The 20,072-nt window shown below is 34.5% G+C and overlaps 1 protein-coding gene and 2 long non-coding RNA genes across 3 annotated transcripts; all 3 read right to left on the reverse strand.

The window, feature by feature from the left end:
- Positions 1-631: 631 nt before the first annotated feature.
- On the reverse strand, positions 632-18,174 carry LOC129289270 (receptor-like protein kinase). Its single transcript, XM_054926049.1, has 10 exons — positions 18,048-18,174; positions 17,563-17,919; positions 17,308-17,466; positions 16,874-17,105; positions 16,282-16,777; positions 15,555-16,188; positions 2,984-3,316; positions 2,421-2,497; positions 1,147-1,741; positions 632-1,049 (listed from the first exon to the last, which is right to left on the reverse strand). Exons 1-10 carry the CDS (start codon positions 18,172-18,174, stop codon positions 793-795), a joined length of 3,267 nt encoding a protein of 1,088 aa, XP_054782024.1. The 3' UTR covers positions 632-792.
- Positions 5,197-11,784, reverse strand: LOC129289528 (uncharacterized). Its single transcript, XR_008588147.1, has 3 exons — positions 10,968-11,784; positions 6,753-7,062; positions 5,197-6,615 (listed from the first exon to the last, which is right to left on the reverse strand). It is a non-coding gene; the product is annotated as an uncharacterized LOC129289528 (long non-coding RNA).
- On the reverse strand, positions 13,601-14,398 carry LOC129289527 (uncharacterized). Its single transcript, XR_008588146.1, has 2 exons — positions 14,165-14,398; positions 13,601-14,039 (listed from the first exon to the last, which is right to left on the reverse strand). It is a non-coding gene; the product is annotated as an uncharacterized LOC129289527 (long non-coding RNA).
- Positions 18,175-20,072: the final 1,898 nt, after the last annotated feature.

A 20,072-nucleotide genomic window follows, 5' to 3' on the forward strand; every position in this document is an offset into this window, starting at 1 on the left:
ATTTTTTTCAAACCCGGCCCTAAATTTTTTGAGCGAGTTCAGGTTGACCCGAATTACTGACTCTAGCGACAAGGGTGGAAGGGAAGAGAAATTATGGAGTATAATCATATGTTAAGGTGAAATCATAATAGACATAATCTGCCATATATATCACGTCAATTTTTTATTTTATTATTTTAATGTAAGTACAGAATTTGGTTTGATAGAAGCCGAGTTTTATACTTTTTTTGGGGAAAAAAAAATCATACAGAACTTGGCTTGATAATACTGTCGTGCATAAAAGAGGAATTGAAACTGGTGCCATTGAAGCCAAATTTTAAAATTTGTAGTATTTGAAAAAATATTTTTAAAAGTATAACATATTGGTAAATAATTTTTTTTTTGTTGTAGTATCATGGTCAAATTGTCTTTTTATGACGAGGATTTAAAAATTTTAAATTTTATGCTCTTCATGCATCTATTTAACTCATTTAAATTTAAACTCTAAAATCTAAAGCCATTTCGATGGCTTTTCTTTTTTAATCTAAATCAAGTGCAAATGCATTAAATGGCTTTGACTTTTTATATATACGCAAGAAGACTTTTGAAAATCATGTACAGCAATATCAACAGCTGCATACAGCGCGCGCGCGCACATATTTACACATATATATATACATATATATATATATATATATTGATTCTATAATCTTACTAATGAAATTAATAGCAAACAACATTTTTTCCTAATAAAAATTTAAAAATTCTGGATTTCATAAGCTCCCAGAAGAGCAGTAAAAAGAGTGTTTTATTTTAATAATATCTTCTAATTGCTTGATAACATCTCTCATTGTGGGTCTCGTGTGGATTCTTCTCTTCTGCAAGGCTTGAATCAACAATGTTTTGAATGTCTCCTGTTTCCTCCCACAGAATTCTAGCCCAAATTCCTATCTCAGTTCCCTCCATAAATGATAGATCCATTGCCTTCTTTCTGGTTATTAACTGAAGCAATACTATCCCATAACTGTAGACATCAAACTCCCTTGTATTTGCTGTTGTACATGTATCCTCTGTCAGGGCCAACAGAAACATGTTATTTTTCACAATCATTTCAAAAGGAGGGGGAAAAAACACAGAGAAGATTCAAAATACAAGTAAACGAGGTACCTGGTGTTGTATACCCTAATGTGTTCGGAACGAGTGAAGATGAAGATGATGCTGAAGAAGATTGATCCAAAAGTTTGGCAGTACCGAAATCAGCAATATGAGGCTCCATATCAGAATCTACAAGCATATTTTTTGGCTTGATGGCACGGTGCACTATGGCAGGATGACAATCATAATGGAGATAAGCCAATCCATGAGCAATTCCAGCAGCTATCCTACATCGCACATTCCACTCTACAGGTGGTAGTGGATTCTTTCCATGCAAAACCTCATGAAGGTTTTTATTTGACATGTAACTGTACAAGATTAGACAATAGTCCTTTTTGAATTGAAAATCTAGCAATCTAAGTAGATTCCGGTGCTTAATCATTCCAAGTATTGTAATTTCTCTAAATATGCTTTGGATCTTTCCTTTGTTCCCAGCAAATGTAACCTTCTTTACAGCATAAACTAGAGATGTCCCTTGTTGAACTTTATAAACAACTCCATGAGTTCCTCTGCCAATAATGTTCGGATTGTTCTCATTTGCATTAGCCTTCATCACCTCACCAAGAATTGGGAAAAAACCTCTATTGGTAGTGATCTTGACTTCCTCCTTCGAGATCAGTTACATAGAAAACTTTTAAAATAAGAAGGAAGAATGATAGCAGCAAAAATGGTTTCTGGTATAAAAAATTTGAGGGATGCTTAATGAAAATGACCAAGTAAAGAAAGAGAAGACTCGACAGTGGTTTCTCATACTCTGAGGAAAATACTATCAACAAAACTACTATAGTGCTATTATCATCAAATCTCACTTGTCAAAATCTGGTGCTAATGTGTGTGTGTGTGTGTGTGGAGAGAGCATTCATAACAGGTTGGAAAACTTCCTGGTGGGGAAAAATGGGATAACATCCAGATCCAGCATAGGCTTCACAATGACCTCAGTCTCCTCATGCTCAGCCTATTCATTTTTTTCTTGTGAGCTCTACCTTGAGTTTTCGCTGTCAAGGGACTTGCTGTTTCTGCCCTTTTTTTTTTTTAAATACACCCATATGAAATCAAAGAGCTGGTTCTGAAAAAATACTATCTACATAATCCACCCACATTAAAACCCTACTTAAGTACTTATTGGAATTTTTGAATTCATCTGCAAGCAGTGAAATTAAGATAAATAATAAGTATTTAATATGTGGTTGTGAGCACTCTTATAATAAATACTCGGTAACAAACAAACATGGATCTTTCAAAAACTAGCTATTGTGATTCTAGTCTTGTCTGGAAAATTAAATTACCTGAAAAAATATAGAGGCCGAAGCAGATGCAAGAGAACTCCCTAAATGAAATGCTTTGTCATGCTGAACAAAAATTCCTGAGTAAATTAGACAAGCACATAAGTAACTCAGCCTTTTCAACTGCTTTCCTTAGATGAAACATAGTGATATGTTCAAGACTAGTCCAGTTGAAAAAAACAAAGCTAAGGTGTAACGACTAATTAAGGAAGAAAGGAACCATGATCACAGAAAAATGAGAATATAGATGCTGTGTAGAATTCTATAACCAGGAAGAGATAAAGATATAGATCCCACTAACTAACTAGATAATGATATAGTAACAAATTACTTCTGTGACTTCCATACAGAACTGCCAAGTCCTTAAGAAATGATATTAAGCATTCGGGAAGAAATGATATTAAGCATTCGGGTAAGATTTGTGTCAGTTAACATATACTTCATCAATCTGTAACAATATGAATACATTCTACACTGTCATGTAGTATAACTCAACACTTATTTTGAGCATGACTTCATGGATATTAATATAACACTTGTCATTGTCAAGTGGACACAACTCCTACCTGGATCAGTGGGTGCCTCAAAGAACTCAACTACATCTCTCATCTTCAGTCTCTTTCCTGGAGCTGCCTCAGTGCATATCAAGACCACCAAAAGCACTTTGATAACTTGCACCTTTACATTTAAATCTGAAAGCTCCCTAGCAAGGCTTGAATCAACAATCTCTTCAAGTTCAGTTGTTCTCCTCCATATAGATTTAAACCACCCTACTAAGGTCGTTTCCACTTCCATAAATGAGGAATCCAATACTTTCTTTCTCGTTATCAGCTCTAGCAAAACTACCCCATAGCTGTATGCATCAATCTCACAGCCGGGCACTATCAGACATGCAATCTCTATCATAAGACAATTTAAACATAGTAGATTGTAAGAGAAATTATACTTTTGATATTTTCATTTGTTTTATGGTAATTAAAGGACTAGTAATTTGTAAGATCCCAAAATTTAGACCAAAGTGCTTGTAGGTGCAGGCAAGTTTGGATTAGTATGCTATTTTTTCCAGTTAGAAAGGAGCTAAAAGATGAATCAGAAATATACTCAAGATAAGTGAAGAGAAAAGAGCAATCTCGACAATTATAAAATTTTTAGAAATTGATCTATGTCCAGTTATTATATATATAATTTATTGACTTATAAATTACGATAGGAGGGGACACAGAAAATGCTCCATAAAATTTTTAGAGATGCCTAAGAATATAAAGAAAAATTAAGGAAAAGAAAATCAATTAAGAATGGACTAAATTTTAAAGATTCTTGGTTTTAACCAATGACACCCTAAGTTATTGGGTGGATTAGGGAAGACCTTAATCATAATAGATTGGTATAAGTTATATTCTTAGGGCATCAATAAGGAGAAGTACAAAATTGGAGATGATAAATATTCATTAATATTTATTCAAACGGGTTAATTTATGGTTATTGAAATTTACCATGTATTTACAGGAGGAAAAAAATAAATAACCTAATATAAGATAAAGTTAAAGAGACATATTTCCCACTTCTAATTCAAAGGATAAATTTAAAACATTAAGCTATGAATAAGTGGGAATTGGACGACAAAATTAAGAGGAAAGGAAATGTATTAATCGTAATTGGGAATTTCCAAAATTAACCTTAGATTGAGTTTAATGCTATATGCTGATGTACTTGAGAATATGCTATCTATTTTCCAATTCAATGGCCGAATAGTACATCAGAAAGTGAAGAAATAATTCAAACAAAAGTAAATAAGAATAATGAACAAGTTAGCACGTAAATTTTCTCTCAAACTAACTTGTTATGACTATTTGGGCCATGCAACTTGACTTAATTAGTTAAAATTGTGGCATTGGAGAGAAGCAACAGATTATTGTGTGGCAAGGAAATTGATATTAAAAATGGTAAAGAAACACATATTTAGACTTGCAAACATCTGGCAGCACTTTGGATTAGATTGGTTTAAGATTTATTAGGTGGCATCTTAGAAACTCCACCGAAATACGTTTCTCTTATCCCCTTGAATCAATCTTATGTCAATCTAGACATAAGAAAAAGATCAAATAAATTAAAACAAGCCATGAGCCATCCAGTTATATAAAGTTAAATTGAGTAAGTGGATAATTGTATTAGGTGGCATTCAATAAGAATGATAATGAGGAGAATTCAATTAGATCGCAGCAGCTGAGAATTTCTTCCAACTAAAATTATAATTGGTCTAATAAACGACCAAACCATTTCCTTCTTCAACATGCTTTTATATATATGAGTGCATTAGCTTTGCTCTTGCATTTTCTCTACATGTCCGACACTTAAAAAGAGCGCGAGTAAGGGAAAGTTAGAGAATAATGGGAGGCAGAAAAGTAGAATCAGAAGAAGGGACCCAAACTAAGAAAAAGGAAGGAAACTAAGATTATCTCAAGCTAGAGGAAACTAATAAGGTAGCAAGCTTATATTTTACTTTTGATCACATTGGTTATGCTTGAGTTATTTATGTTGATTATGTGAGCTAGTTATTGTTGAAATTCTGGTTGCGAGCGTGAACTTGGAGTTATAGAACTTAAGTTATGAATTTCACAAGATAGAGAAGGGAATCTGTAGCAAGTGACGTCTTATGTGTCATGTGTGTATCAAAAGTCCCACATTGACTAAATAAAGGACTCTCTTAGTGTATAAATACTAAGGAATGAAGTGAGTTAGTAAAATGGATTTAAAGAAAAAGTGAGCTCATGCGCATGAAACAGATTAACTCAAGGCAATTGCAGTTGAAATTAGCCAATTTTCCCCCCTACGCATGAGTTCAAGAGGCATTGAGTTCCTTTTACCGAATTATTTTTACAAAATAAATAAATAATTATTTTTTTGCTTATCGAAAAATCTCAGTTTTTGGCTATCTGGAGTTTAAAATCAAATCATGAACGTTTTTTACCATTAACCAGACCAGATTAATTTTGTAAACATATTTGTCTCCCCAACATTTCCAGGCAAGAGCTTAAATGTGTTTTACATCTGCATAACCCCCTAACATATCTAGACAGGTATTTAAACGTGTTTTATGAGAGTGTAACCGAGCCTTTAATCCGGTGATTATGAGCCAACATTCATGTCTCCATCTTCGGGCTATATATAGCCATGGGTGCAGGCAAAGCAACTCACCATCCTCTTGAGTTTTTCGAGCAATTCTCTCCTCCCTCTAACTTCTGTTATGTTGTTCATCTGAGTTCATTTTTAGTTTCGGCTATTCTGGTTCCTTGCTCCTATAGGAAGTACTTGTTTAATCCTATGGAACTATTGGTCCGTCGTCTCAGTGTGCCGAAATAGTTCTTAAGAACAGTGTCCTTTCGGACATGACTCAAGCGGCTTATCGTTCACGTCTATACCGCCAACAATCTTAAGAACTAATCAGATTGAATGGTGTCTAACAGTGCTAAGAATGTCATCCTCAAAGGTGTACCCAGTGGTTCAACTAGAGATCAGTACATCCCTGCCGCTGTTGCTGTCCCCTTGCCGAGGCCATTCCCGACCATATTGAAGATAGAAGTCTTTGACAACAAGAATTTCAAACGCTGGCAAGAACGAGTCTTCACCATTCTTGACATGCATGGTGTGGCCGCTGCTCTTGCTCAATCCGAGCCTGCTGCTGATACTGATCAAGCTCGAAGAGTTGCATGGACTCATGCAAACAAGGTATGCCGACACATTATCATTAGCACTTTATCTAATGATTTGTTCGATGTCTATTGTATCTACAAAGAAGCTTGTAAGATATAAGAGTCCTTGGTGACAAAGTACACTGCAAATGATGCTAGCAAACAAAAGTTCGTTGTGAAAAACTACTACAAATGGGAGATGACCGAGAACAAGGATGTGAAGGAGCAAATCAATGAATATCATAAGCTACTAGAGGAGCTTGGTGCTGAAAACATCAACCTTCCAGACGAGTTCATTGCTGGGATCCTGATTTAGAAGCTGCCAAAATCATGGGATGATTACAAGTAGCAGCTAAAACACAAACAAAAGTAGCTGTCCTTGACTGACTTGATCACTCACATCATCATCGAAGACACCAACCACAAGGTAGTATGTGCAGCTCAAACCAGAGAGATGACATCCAAAGCCAACCTGGTGGAGACAAAGCCTCACAACAAGAGTTATGACCCTAAAACCAAAGACAAAAAGAATAGAAAATTTGATTACAAACCCAATGCTTCTAACCCCTCTTTTAAGAAAAAATGAGACTGTTTTGTTTATGGTAAACCAGGACACTATGCAGCACAATGTAGGAAGAGAGCGAACCGTGATAAGCCTCGTAAGCCCAATGTAAATTTGATACAACGAGTTGGTGATAGTGATGATGACATCATTGTTGCAGTGGTGTCACAAGCTCTCTTGATTTCTGATGTGAAGAAATGGGTGGTAGACTCTGGGGCTACCAGGAACATATGTGCTAGCTAGGAGATGCTTACCTCCTATGATCCTGTAAAGAAAAGGGAAGACCATATTTACCTTGCTGATTCCCGAACTGCCAAAGTTCAAGGAAAAGGGAAAGTGGTCTTAAAGCTCACATCAGGAAAGACTCGGACTCCGAATGATGTTCTGCATGTGCCTGAAGTTAGAACAAACTTAGTGTCAGTTACTCTTTTAAGGAAAGGTGGAGTTAAAGTGTCATTTGAATCTGACAAGATTGTAATGACAAAAAATAATGTATTTGTAGGCAAATAGTATTGTAATCAGGGACTATTTGTTTTGAATGTTGATGAAATGAATAAGACTAAATCTTTTAAGTATATGCCTGTTTATATGATTGATTCATTTGATCTATGGCATGATAAACTAGATCATGCTAGTAAAGGTTATATAACTAGGATGCGACAACTTGGACTACTTTTTGAAATTAAAAACAATGTTTTTGAAAAATGTGAAGTATGTACAGAAACTAAACAAAATAAAAAACCTTATTTTTCTGGTCAAAGAAAATCTGAATTACTGTCTTTAATTCACACTGATTTAGGTGATTTAGAACAAACCACAACTAAAGGTGGTAAAAAATATTATATCACTTTTATTGATGAATTTTCAAGATATACTAAGGTATACTTGTTAAGAAACAAAGATGAGGCCTTTGAAAATTTTTTTATATAAAGCAAAGGTGGAGAATCAGTTAGACAAAAAAATTAAAAGGGTTAGATCTAATAGAAGTGGAGAATATGTTTTGTTGAATGATTTTTGTGAAAAAGAAAGAATTATACATGAGATAACACCTCCTTATTCTTTCGAGTCTAATGGTGTTGCAAAAAAGAAAAATAGAACATTAAAAGAAATGATGAATGCTTTGCTTGTGAGTTCTTCTGCGCCTGATAATTTGTGAGGTGAAACTATTTTGTCTACATGTTTTTTACAAAATACAATACCTTATAAGAAAACAAAGAAAACACCTTATGAGTTATGGAAAGGGTTTCCCCAAATTTAAAATATTTGAAAGTGTGGGGGTACCTTGCAAAAGTTTTATTGCTTGATTCTAAAAAGAAAAAAATTGGTTCTAAAACTTCTAATTGTCTGTTTATAGTTTATGCTGAACAAAGTACAACTTATCGCTTTTTAGTTTTAAAAAGTGATATTTTAGACCAAAACACAATTGTAGAGACTAAGGATGTCGAATTTCTTAAACATATTTTTCCCTTAAAAATTGAGCATGTTTCTAAACTTGTTGAAAATTTAAAATTTGAATAAAATTTAAATGAGGATTTGGTTTTAAGGAGAAGTCAAAGGCAAAAAAAAGAAACAAATTTTGGAAATGATTTTTACACAAGTGTAAGATGAATCGTTAAATTTTTATGAAACTATTTCTTCTCCTGATGCCAAATTTTGAAAAGAAACAATTGAAATTGAAATTGATTCTTTAAGGAAAAATAAAACTTGAGTTTTAGCAGATTTGCCCCAAGAAGCTAAGGCTATTGGGTGTAAATGAATTTTTAAGAAAAAATATTTTCTGAATGGTTCAATTGATAAATATAAAGCAACACTTGTGGTCAAGGGTTTTACTCAAAAGAAAAATATAGATTATTTTAACACATTTTCTCCTGTGAATAGAGTTTCTTCTATAAGAGTTCTTATTGCTTTGGCTTCAATTTACAAGCTTTTTGTTCACCAAATAAATGTTAAAACGACATTTTTAAATGGTGATTTGAAAGAAAAAATTTACATGGTACAGCCTGAGGGATGTGTGATTCTTGGGCAAGAAAATAAAGTTTGTAAACTTGTTAAGTCTTTGTATGGCTTAAAACAAGCGCCTAAGCAACGGCATGGGAAACTTGATCAAGTTTTGACAATTGATGAATTCTCTACTGTTGAAGTAGAAAGATATGTTTATACAAAACTTGGTGCTTAATGACTTATAAGTCTAACAGCTCGCACCACTTCTAATTGGAGGTTGAAAGGGGACTCAATGCAAATTCCAAGGTCCATCAACTCTCAAACCCGGATTGACCATCACGATGGCTCTTGAATAATGATTGTGTGATTATATGCTTGCATATGGATCACATGCTAATTTTTGGCTCTAGTATGTGTGTTGTTAATGAAATAAAAAATTTTCTTTCTTTAAATTTTGATATGAAAGATATGGGTGAAGTCAAGGTAATCTTGGGTGTAAAAATCATAAGGAATGAAAATGAAATTTTGCTTTCCCAAGAACATTATGTTGAAAAAATTCTTAAAAGGTTTGGATATATTGAAGATGCTCCTCTAAATGTTCCTTATGATTCAAGTGTGCAATTAAAAAAGCACAAGGATGACCCAGTTGCTCAATCTGAGTATGCATAGATTATTAGAAGTCTATTGCATTTGATGAATTTTACTAGACCTAATATAGCTTATGCTGTAGGCAAATTGAATAGATAAACCCACTGTCCAGGCAATAAACACTGGAAGGCTCTGATAAAAGTCTTGAGATATTTGAGAGGTACCATAAATTATGGTATATTGTATAGTAGATTTCCTACTGTATTGGAGGGATACAATGATGTTAACTGAATTTCGAATTCAAAAGAGACAAAATCCACTAGTAGTTATATACTCACTCTTGGTGGTGGTGCAATAACCTAAAAGTCTACGAAACAGACAATCAACATAAAATCCTTAAGGGATTCTAAATTTATTGCCATGGAACTGGCTGGAACTAAGATTGAGTGGTTGAAAAACTTCTTAACAAGTATTCCAATAAGTGAAAAGCCCACATCATTAGTGTCTTTACATTGTGATAGCCAGTCTGCAATAACAATGGCTAAAAATAAGATCTTCAATGGTAAAAGTAGACATATTCGATTGAAACATAATATTATAAGGCAGCTGCTCAAAAATGGGGCCATCTCAATCGATTATGTAAGATCAGAGTTAAATCTGACGGATCCGTTAACTAAACCCTTAGGGAAGAAATTTATTATTGAAACATCAAGGGGAATGAGACTTAAGCTTGTTTGAAATTAACAGTGATGACAACCCAACCTTTGTGATTGAAAATTCCATGAAGAAGGTTCAATGGGTAAAAACAAGTCACTTGTTAGTTCTGCTAGCACTGAATTTTTGTCCATTCCTATGGCTTGAGAAAATGCTAGAATGCATTGAACGAAAGCTAAGCGAAAGCTCTTAATGTTTTTATAGTCCTCATGGATGGTGTATTCATTGTAGATACACTTGATGAAAACACCGATACAAATGTGGAGTGTGACCGCTCTTATGAGATCGTGATAAAATCTCTAGAGCATTTGTTAAAACCAAGCGTGCACATAACCGATAACATGAAAAATCGTAGTTAACAGCAGAAACTGGGGGGTATAATTCGATTAATAAAACCTTTAATACACGCTCAAGATTTGTTGGTTCAATAACAAAGTTACACCGACTTTTCTATGTGTTAAGTTTTATTAGTCTAAGTTTGGTTTAAGTCGACAGACACCAAATTCAAATGATTATCCTCCGTGTGAATAGCTCAGATGAAAATAAATCCTCTTGACATATGTAGGGGATTGTTGTGTGTGTGTGTCAAAAGTCCGACAGTGAGTAAATGAAAGACTCTCCTAGTGTATAAACACTAAGGAATGAAGTGAGCTAGTAAAATGAACTTAAAGGAGAAGTGAGCTTGCGCGCATGAAACAAGCCAACTCTTCAAGAGACATTGAGTTCCTTTTACCGGATTATTTTTACAAAATAAATAAATAAATTATTTTTTGCTTATCGAAAAATCTCAGCTTTTGGCTATTTGGAGTTTAAAATCAAACCGTGAACTTCTTTTACCATTAACCAGATTAATTTTATAAACGTATTTATCTCCCCAACGTTTCCAGACGAGAGCTTAAATGTGTTTTACGTCTGCGTAACCCCCAACGTGTCCAAACAGGTGTTTAAATGTGTTTTATGAGTGTAACTGAGCCTTTAATTCGGTGATTATGAGCCAATATCCATGTCTCCGTCTTCGGGCTATATATAGCCATAGGGGCGGACAAAAAAACTCACCAGCCTCTTGAGTTTTTGAGGCAATTCTCTCCTCCCTCTAGCTTCTGCTGTGTTGTTCATCTAAGTGCATTTTTAGTTCCTGCTATTCTGGTTCCTTACTCCTGCAGAGAGTGCTTGTTTAATCCTGAGAAACTTCTGGTCCGTCGTCTCGGTGTGCCGGAATAGTTTTTAAGAACAGTGTCCTTCTAGACATGACTCAATCAGCTCGTCGTTCATGTCTATATTGCTGGTACCACCAACATTATGTACAGAGTTTCTTTTACTAATTAAAATGTATCAATTGAGACATACAACATCCTGTTTAATAATTTTAAATTATGAAAAACTGCATAAGATTTCTATAAAGGTTAGATCATATTAATTGGGTCCCTATAGCTCAAGTTATGACTTTTCCAAGTCAATGCATAAAAGCTAGATCTAATACATGGCCCAGATGAGGAAGTCAAAAACTGTCACAACCCAAAAATCAGGTGCGACCAGCACGGGATATGGGCACAAACTCACATCCCTTAAGCCGTGATCGGAGAAACTCTAAAATTAATACGTTGAACACACTAATAGCATAATTAAAAATTGTTACAATATTAAACCAGATATTCAATTTTAAAAGAAATGTTAGGATTCTACCTGTAGTCTACGTGGAACACCTAAGGCTAGACGCCAACGTAGGTATAAAATTCAAATTTTCATCAAATTAGGATTTGACTAAATTATTTCTTCTGCTTCAATTCAACAATAAAACTCCTTAGTGGATATCTTGAGTCACGAGTTCAACTATTCCATCTGAGACCAAAACATCTTTTCTAGCGAATAACGTCCTAACAATAAATAATTGAACATGAATAAAAGAAAAGTTTGAAACAATTATGCAATTCAAAGAGGCAACGATTCTCATAAAAATTTAATAGACTTCGAAAATAAAAGAATTTTATAAAGTTTAAATAAAATTTTGAACTATAAAATATCATATCAAATATTAGTATCACTTAATTGCAAGAAAGTAAATAAATAAAATAAATAATTATAAATAATTTACTAATAAAAAAATGAAATGTAAAATCATCAAATAATCAAATTCATATTTCAAGGACTTGTTAAAACAATTAACAAACGCAGACACATAGTTCACGAGAGTAAATAACCAAACGCAGCTCTTGCCATGAAAACAAATGTGGACACACAATCCACGAGGGTAACCAAACGCAGTCGAAGCCACGAAACAAACGTGGACACATAGTCCACGAGAGTAATGCTAACCAAACACAGCTTGAAGCCACGAAACAAAAGTGAGTACAATGCTCACGAATAACCATCCCTCCGTTCCACGCACGTTGCCATCGCACGAGGCTAGCACCTCCTATAAACACCCTGCTAGCTAGGTGTACCATGACGCGCCAAGGGCTAACGGAATTGTCGTTAGCAACCATTGTTTTATGTAAAGTCCTTTTTTAAAATCATTTTTAAACATGCTAAAAAATCATCACTTTCAAGATACAGTTCTCATTTTCAAAATCAAACTCGCATGAATACTTTTAAGCATTAAAACTTGCTAGAATCAAATTTCATATCTGATGATCATGCTTGTATTTATTGAATAAAAAAAATTTTCAACGTCGAACTCACATGAATCATTCTCTGTATCAATCTAATATTTGATAAAATAAAAATCTCATAATTAAAGTTCAAACTTGACTTAATTGATCAAATAACATTTTAAATTTGGTAAAACAAATTTCTCAAAATAAAGAAATGTTAATCAACAAATATCCAATAATCACATTAATGCTATTAAAATGATTTCCAGAAAAACGTAGTATTTTAGTAAAGAAAATTTTGATTGGAAATAAAAAATCAATTAGGACGCTATCCACTTACCTGATAGATTTTCAAGCATATCGCTAACTTCCAAATTAGCCCTTTTTGCAACAACTCGAGATCCTTAAATTCCTATTGTCCAAATAATACTATAATCATTCTCTTATATACACTTTGCAAATCCAAAATATACAACCTAAATTTATTCAACGATAACAGTAGATAGATTTTTTTTTATTATATTTTTTTTCCGAACATTGCATAATTATTCTTTAGAAATTTCAAAAACTAACAGATCAATGGCAATCTAGTTCTTGAATTATCCATCAAATTATCTATTCCACAAATCTCTAATTTCTATCTCAATTTTCATTATAAAGTGTCTTCTGTAACATTTTAACCAACAATACAACTATCACAAGAATCTTGTCATAATATGTCAGATTCTTCTAGCAAGTATTATTCCAAATACCTTGCAAATACTATCGATTAAATCATGATGTCAAGTTCTCTTCTCTTCTCTTCCAATCTCCTTATAACATATAATAGGATTTTATTGGACTTCCTACAACTCCACTGTCAAAAATTTCGAAGAAATAGCACAAGCAATCCTTATCTTCATTGTTCTCAAACATCTCTATTTCTAATTCCGACTTCCTTTCAAGCATTTTACCGGACATCTCATATGCATTAAAATTCAAACCAACACTAAGCTTCTTCCTCTGTAATGTACTTTCCAAAATTTTTCAAGTATCAATATTTATATTAATCAACACTCTCAAATCCCATCCTTTAGCATACAAAAATTTAGCTTTAACTTCAAAGGCAAAACCAAATTCATATTTATATTTATCTCCAATGACAACAACCTAAATCAATTCAGTTTTTAACCAAATCCAAGTTTTCTTAAACTTCAAATTTCATTTTACTCAAATCCCCCCCAACCATAAAAACACAAACAGCAACAGCAAAACATACAGAGCAACAACCAGCATAAAACATGTACAGCAACAGCAAAACGCGCACAGAGGAACAGCCAGCCATCAAACGCACACAGCAACAGTAAAACGCACACAGAGGAACAGCCAGCCATCAAACACGCACAGCAACAGCAAAACGCACACAGAGGAACAGCCAGCCTTCAAACACGCGCAGCAACAGCAAAGGAGAAGAGACTCCAAGATCCTTACTTCAACTATTGTAGAAACAAGGAGGAGAAGGTTCTGGGTGTGCTAGCAGGGAGGAGGAAAGAAGGCTCTGCAACACCGAACAGGGGAAGGGCCGAACGTCAAGTACGGAAGAAGGAAAGAGGAGAAGAAGAAGAAGAGGAATGTCGGCGGCACAAAGGGAAAGAGAAACGCACGCCCAAGTGACAGATGTACCTTCGGTGCTTAACCAAGCTGACAGCAGAGAAGAGAAAGAAGAAGGATGGCATCAACGCTCACAGCTGCTACACAAATAGAGGAGGAACAGCGGAGGATTTGCAAGCTCCCTAACACCTACCGTGGCGGCGGACAATGCACCCAAGTTCACCGGCGACGGACGATCAAAGATGGGGAAGAAATTTCTGGAACCACTCCCCATCTCTCTCCCCCTCGTTGCAGCCGACAAAAAGGAAGAGGAATGAGGAAAAATCTGGTGCATTACTTTTATTTTAAAAGGAGGGGCATTCTGGTAATTTTGCAAAACTAAAATCAAATTAAAAATCTTTCTTTTGCAACGACTTGATACGTAAAGTATCAATGCAACTCTCACTAAACCAACAATGCTTTTCGTCAAAATATTTTCAAACTTAATATAAATATAATTAAAATATATTATTTTACATTTTAATTTTACTTAAACTTTCTGAGTTATTACATAAACATTACATAAACTATATTAATTGAGAAGTCTTAAAAAATACTCTCTCTAACCTTCATTATAAGACACTTTTAACCGTTTCATGTACCTTAAAAAAATTAATTTTTTTTCTTGATATCATAAAAAAAAAATGAGATGTGCTTATTTGGTTACCCTTAACTTTTAATAATGATATAACTACATTAAATACTTTCATGTTAATCTAAAAAGGGTAAAATTAAAAAAATGATTTAAATATTACAAAGTGTCCTACACTTTAGACTAAAAATTACTTTTAAAAGGTGTCCTACAAATAAGACTGGAGGGAGCATTTCATATCTTTTTGTCTATATAAAGTCATGAGACTTCCGAAGAGTCTAAGATCATGTCAATTGGAGTTCAGTAACTCTATATATGAATTTTACAAGATAGGACTTAGAAATCTGGATCCAATATGAATAAGAACTAAGCAGTTATGAATATTCATTAAACTGTACTAATTGGACAGGCAAAAGTCGTATGGTATATTTTTCTCTTATAGAGGATACCCAAGGCCTTATAATAAGTCCTAGATCACTTGATTTGGATAAGCACGGTCGAAGATATGAATTTTCAAAGTTAAAGTAAGAATTCTGAAATGTTGTAAAGGGAAAATCAGAGCAATTTAGCCAAACGGGTAAAATGCATTAATGTGATCAATCAAAGTTCAGTTTAGAATTTTTCCTATATAGAGGACTCATTTAACTTTAAAAAGAGACTAGAATGAGCTCAATCTGAGTTTCATAGAATAAGTTATAATTTTTTTAAGTTAGTCCAAAATTTTTAAAATATCTAGTTATAGGAAATCAAGATTGAGCTTAAACTTTCAAGTCCATCTTGTCTCTAGTTACACCTAATGGAACCTACCAATTGTAGAAAAAGAGGACTTACCTGGTGCCATAAACCCACGGGTACCTAGATGATACATTGACCGCATACGTACCATGGTAGAGGACTGATTCAAAGCAATGGAAATACCAAAATCAGTAATGTAAGGATGCATATCAGAGTCAAGGAGTATATTCTTTGGTTTGATGTCTCGATGTAATATGGGAGGATCGCAGTCATGATGGAGATATGCCAGTCCTTTTGCAATTCCAATAGTAATCTTGTAGCGGACATTCCAAGATAAGCATGTTTGTGGATTGCTTTCATGCAAAACATCGTGAAGGCTTCCATTTTCCATGCATCTGCTGATGGTTAGACCATATTCTTCACATGTCGAAGAGCCTAGGCATCTTGCCACATTTTCATGCATGAAGTTCTTAGTCATCTCAATTTCTCTGAACAAGTTCAATTTCCTCCTATTGCTCCGTGCAAGTTTAACCTTAATAGCAAAAACTCCAACACCAAGTTCAGCTTTATAAACAATCCCATGCCCTCCTCCACCAATTATATATCGATCATGTAGAAAATCTGCAGCATCTATTAGGTCAATAATTCTAAAACCCCTCTCGTGATTTGAAAACAAAGCCTCTTTCTCTTCACAATTAACATTGACCTCCATATAAGATATTAGACCAAACTGCCGGATGTAAATGACAAATCATAGGTAAATTACACATGACAGGAAAATGGTAGATGACAAGAATATGGCAAAAATCATTAGTCCAAGTACTACTAAATTCGAATGTTTGTTGCCTTCTTGGTCAGTTGAATTAGTGGCGCATTGCTTCAAATGGCTAGTTTTTAAGCACCTCAGGCCATCTGAAGTCGAACAACTAACACAAAGGCCAAGATTGCCCAAGAATGATGATGGAGATAAATTCAGTCGTTGAATCTTCCATTCTGGTAAAGGACCGAAGAATGAGTTGTAAGATATATTGACTTCTGTTAATGAAACAAATTCGCCAAGAACTTGTATGCTCTCTGTCAAACTGTTCAGGGATATATCTAGACTTTCTAGCATTTTCAACTTCCCAATGTCTTCGGGGATCCCACCTGTTAATTTGTTAGCGCTCAGATTCAACTCATACAAGTGAACCAATGATCCAATTGATGCAGGAATTGTTCCTTGGATCATATTTCCACCAAGTTGTAGCTCGAGAAGCTGAGTATAACCTGAGAAGAAATATGGGAAAAACCCACTGAAATGATTCTCTCTTAAAATCAATCTGTTTATCCTAGTCCAGCTCCTCATGCTTGACGGGAATGAACCGTTAAGAAAATTATATCCCACATGAAATGTCCACATTTGAGTACAGTATGACAGTTCCGGTGGCAAAATACCTTCGAGGTTATTGTGAGCAATATTCAAAGCTTGAAGTTTCACGAGGTTTCCCAGCTCTGAGGGTATAAGACCTATAATGTTATTCATGGACAAAATTAAACCAATAAGATTTGTACAGTTTCCCAAACTTGATGGAATTACTCCACTGATGTTGTTCTTGCCAATGTCTATGACTAAAAGATTCTGATTACCTTCAAATTTAGGAATAGACCCTGAAAGATTATTGTCATTGAGAACCAACCGTGTAAGAGTTGCACACTTTCCCAAATCTTGAGGTATGCCCCCCCTTGAAGTTGATTAAGACCTAAATACAGAGTGCGCGGTTGCTTTCCAAAACAAAGATTTGGCGGGATGTTACCAGTGAACGTATTATTCATCAATCTCAGCATCACTAAACTGCTATTGATTCCCAACCTTGAGGAATTGGTCCAAAGAATTGATTGTCAGACAATGAGATATTTTTCAGATGCTTGAGCTCTGTCAACTCAGAAGATAATTTCCCCGTGAGGTTATTATCCTGAAGAAGGACATGCTTGAGACTCTGAATCTTCCAAATGGTAAGTGGAATTTCACCTGTCAAATGGTTGGTCTACAATTCAAGGTCCTCCAATTTACTTAGTCTTCCCAACTTATTTGGAATGGCTCCCTGTAGTTGATTGGAATATAAACGTAACGACTTCAAAGATTTGCAGTTTCCAATTTCTGGAGGCATTTTTCCAGACAATTGATTCTTAGAAAGATCAATATACTCAAGCAGACTACAATTGCCTAACTCTGGGGGTATTGTTCCTGAGAAACCATTTATTGCCAACGAAAAGTTCTGCAAGTGAGTCAACTGTCCAATTTCTGTCCCAAGCGGTCCAAAAATCTGAGATGCAGTGAGGTTTAGGAAGACCAAGTTGTTGTAGCGGTCGCATTTTATTCCTATCCAAGAACAAGGAGTAGAATCAGAGGACTTCCAGCTGGACTTCAAAGAAGGAGGCACAGAAGTCCAGTGGTTGAGGAGTGACAATAGAATCAGCCCATCTGAATTCAAGGTAGAAGCAATGTAGAAAGGAGCAGACAAGCATAGGATAAATAATAAGAGCTTCACTGGGAGAAGAAAAGAGTTGACACTGAGGAAAAAAAAATGTTGAAGAACAAAAGGTGCTTACTTTGGTGCTGTTTAGAACAAGTGTGCGTAATTGAAAGGTTGTGTACAGGTATTTGCACAGTGCTATGGATGAAGTTGATGTAATGTGAAGCAGAGGAAGTTGCCGTGAGAAAACGTTGAGGGGGCATTCCTCTCGTTGAGATTACCGTCTGTCATCCAGCACCTTTTTTGTCAAGAAAAATATTTGCCTTGTTTTCGGGGAGATTTGGTTGGCAATAACTGGTGAAATTATAGTTTGAGTCGTACTCAAAGACACTGTCCTTAAAAATTATTCCGTCACTCCTAGCTGATTGCGTGGCAGCTCCTCAGGGTTAAACAGACTATTCTTACTAAAAGTAAGGACACAAAATAATAGAAATTCATCAAATATACTTAGGTAATTGCACAATAAATTAATATGATAGAAGAGGAGAGAAAGACCGACAATACTAAGGCTTTTACTAAACCTGTGGCAAGCATTGCCTTTTATATGCAGATCTCATAATGCTGGACAATAAAACCACCTTAATATTAATTTAAAAAATAGTTACAAAAAATAAAAAGGTTAAATAAATATATTTAAATAGGGGATTATGGTAATTAATCTTAATTTATTTCATAGTAACTCCTTTTAAAATATTAAAGATATTTTATAATATCCAACAATCCACCACATATTTCAAAAGAAAGGAAAATTTTCTCAAAAACTATTTTATACAAGTAATATGTAACTCCACATAATAGTTTTCAAAACTTTAGAAAAAATGCCCAGTCTGTTTGATACCACATTTAGCTCACGTGTGAGTAATTGCATTTGCATGAGCCCACATCTACTCTAAGTCCATTTATTTGCCCAAGCTCATACCTTAGTATACATGCATTAATGCCTCCATTCATTTGAGCAATATGAGACTTTTCTTTTTGACACAATTGGAACAATCCCCTCCATGCGTTAAAAGGATCACTATCATTTGAGCTATTCACATAGAAGATAATCACTTCAAATTTGGTGTCTTTCGACTTGAACCAAATCTAAACTAATAAAATTTAGCACACGAAAAAGTCAATATAACTTTATTATTAAACCAACAAATCTTGGTCGTGTACTAGAGGTCTTATTAGTCAGTGTATACCTCCACAATTTCCATTGTTAACGCGATTTTGCACATTATCGACTATGCGTGCGCCTGGTTTTAACAAATGCTCTAAAGATTTTGCCCAATCTCATAGGAGTGGCCCCACTCCACATTCGTATAAGTGTTTTCATCAAGTGTATCTGCAATGAATAAACCATCCATAAGAATTATGAAAAATATTAAGAGCTTTTGCTCAGCCTCCGATCAATGCATTCTAGTACTTTCTCAAGTCATAGGAAGGGATAGAAAATTTAGTGCTAGCAGAACTAACAAGTGACTTGTTCTTATCCATTAAATCTTTTTCATGGGATCTTCAATCAAAAAGGTTGGGTTACCATCACCATTAATTTCAAATAGGCTTAAGTCTCATTCCCCTCGACATTTAAATAGTGAATCTCTTCCCAAGGGCTAGTTAACGAATTCGTCAGATTTACATCTGATCTCATGTAATTGATTGAGATAACTCCCTTTTTTAGCATGCTTTATTGTGTCTCAATCGATATTACCTATGTCATTATTCTCTTTGCAATGATCATTGCCATTTGGCAATTACAAATTATTGACATAGTTTGTGTTAGTTTTATTCATAGTAGAATATTCATTGAAAAGTTTTTTAACTACTCAGCCTCATTGTTAGCCAACTTCAGAGTAATAAACTCTAACTCAAATAACATTTTATTTGGCTACTAATAGATTTTTCTTCATCTGAATATAAAATTCAGTTAACATCATTGAATTGTCTTAATACAATGGAAATCTATTATACATGATACCAGCATTTATGGTATCCCTCAAACACTCATTTGTCTCATGCTCTTATGAGACTGAATCTCCATGTAATGTATGTTATGAGATTAACACTTATTAATGCAACAAACTCTCACAAATTTGCGCATACACAAATAAAGCAA

This window comes from Prosopis cineraria, unplaced genomic scaffold (genome assembly GCF_029017545.1).
Source record: "Prosopis cineraria cultivar Desert tree isolate PC_DT_omini unplaced genomic scaffold, ASM2901754v1 PC12, whole genome shotgun sequence".
Classification (NCBI taxonomy): Eukaryota; Viridiplantae; Streptophyta; class Magnoliopsida; order Fabales; family Fabaceae; genus Prosopis; species Prosopis cineraria.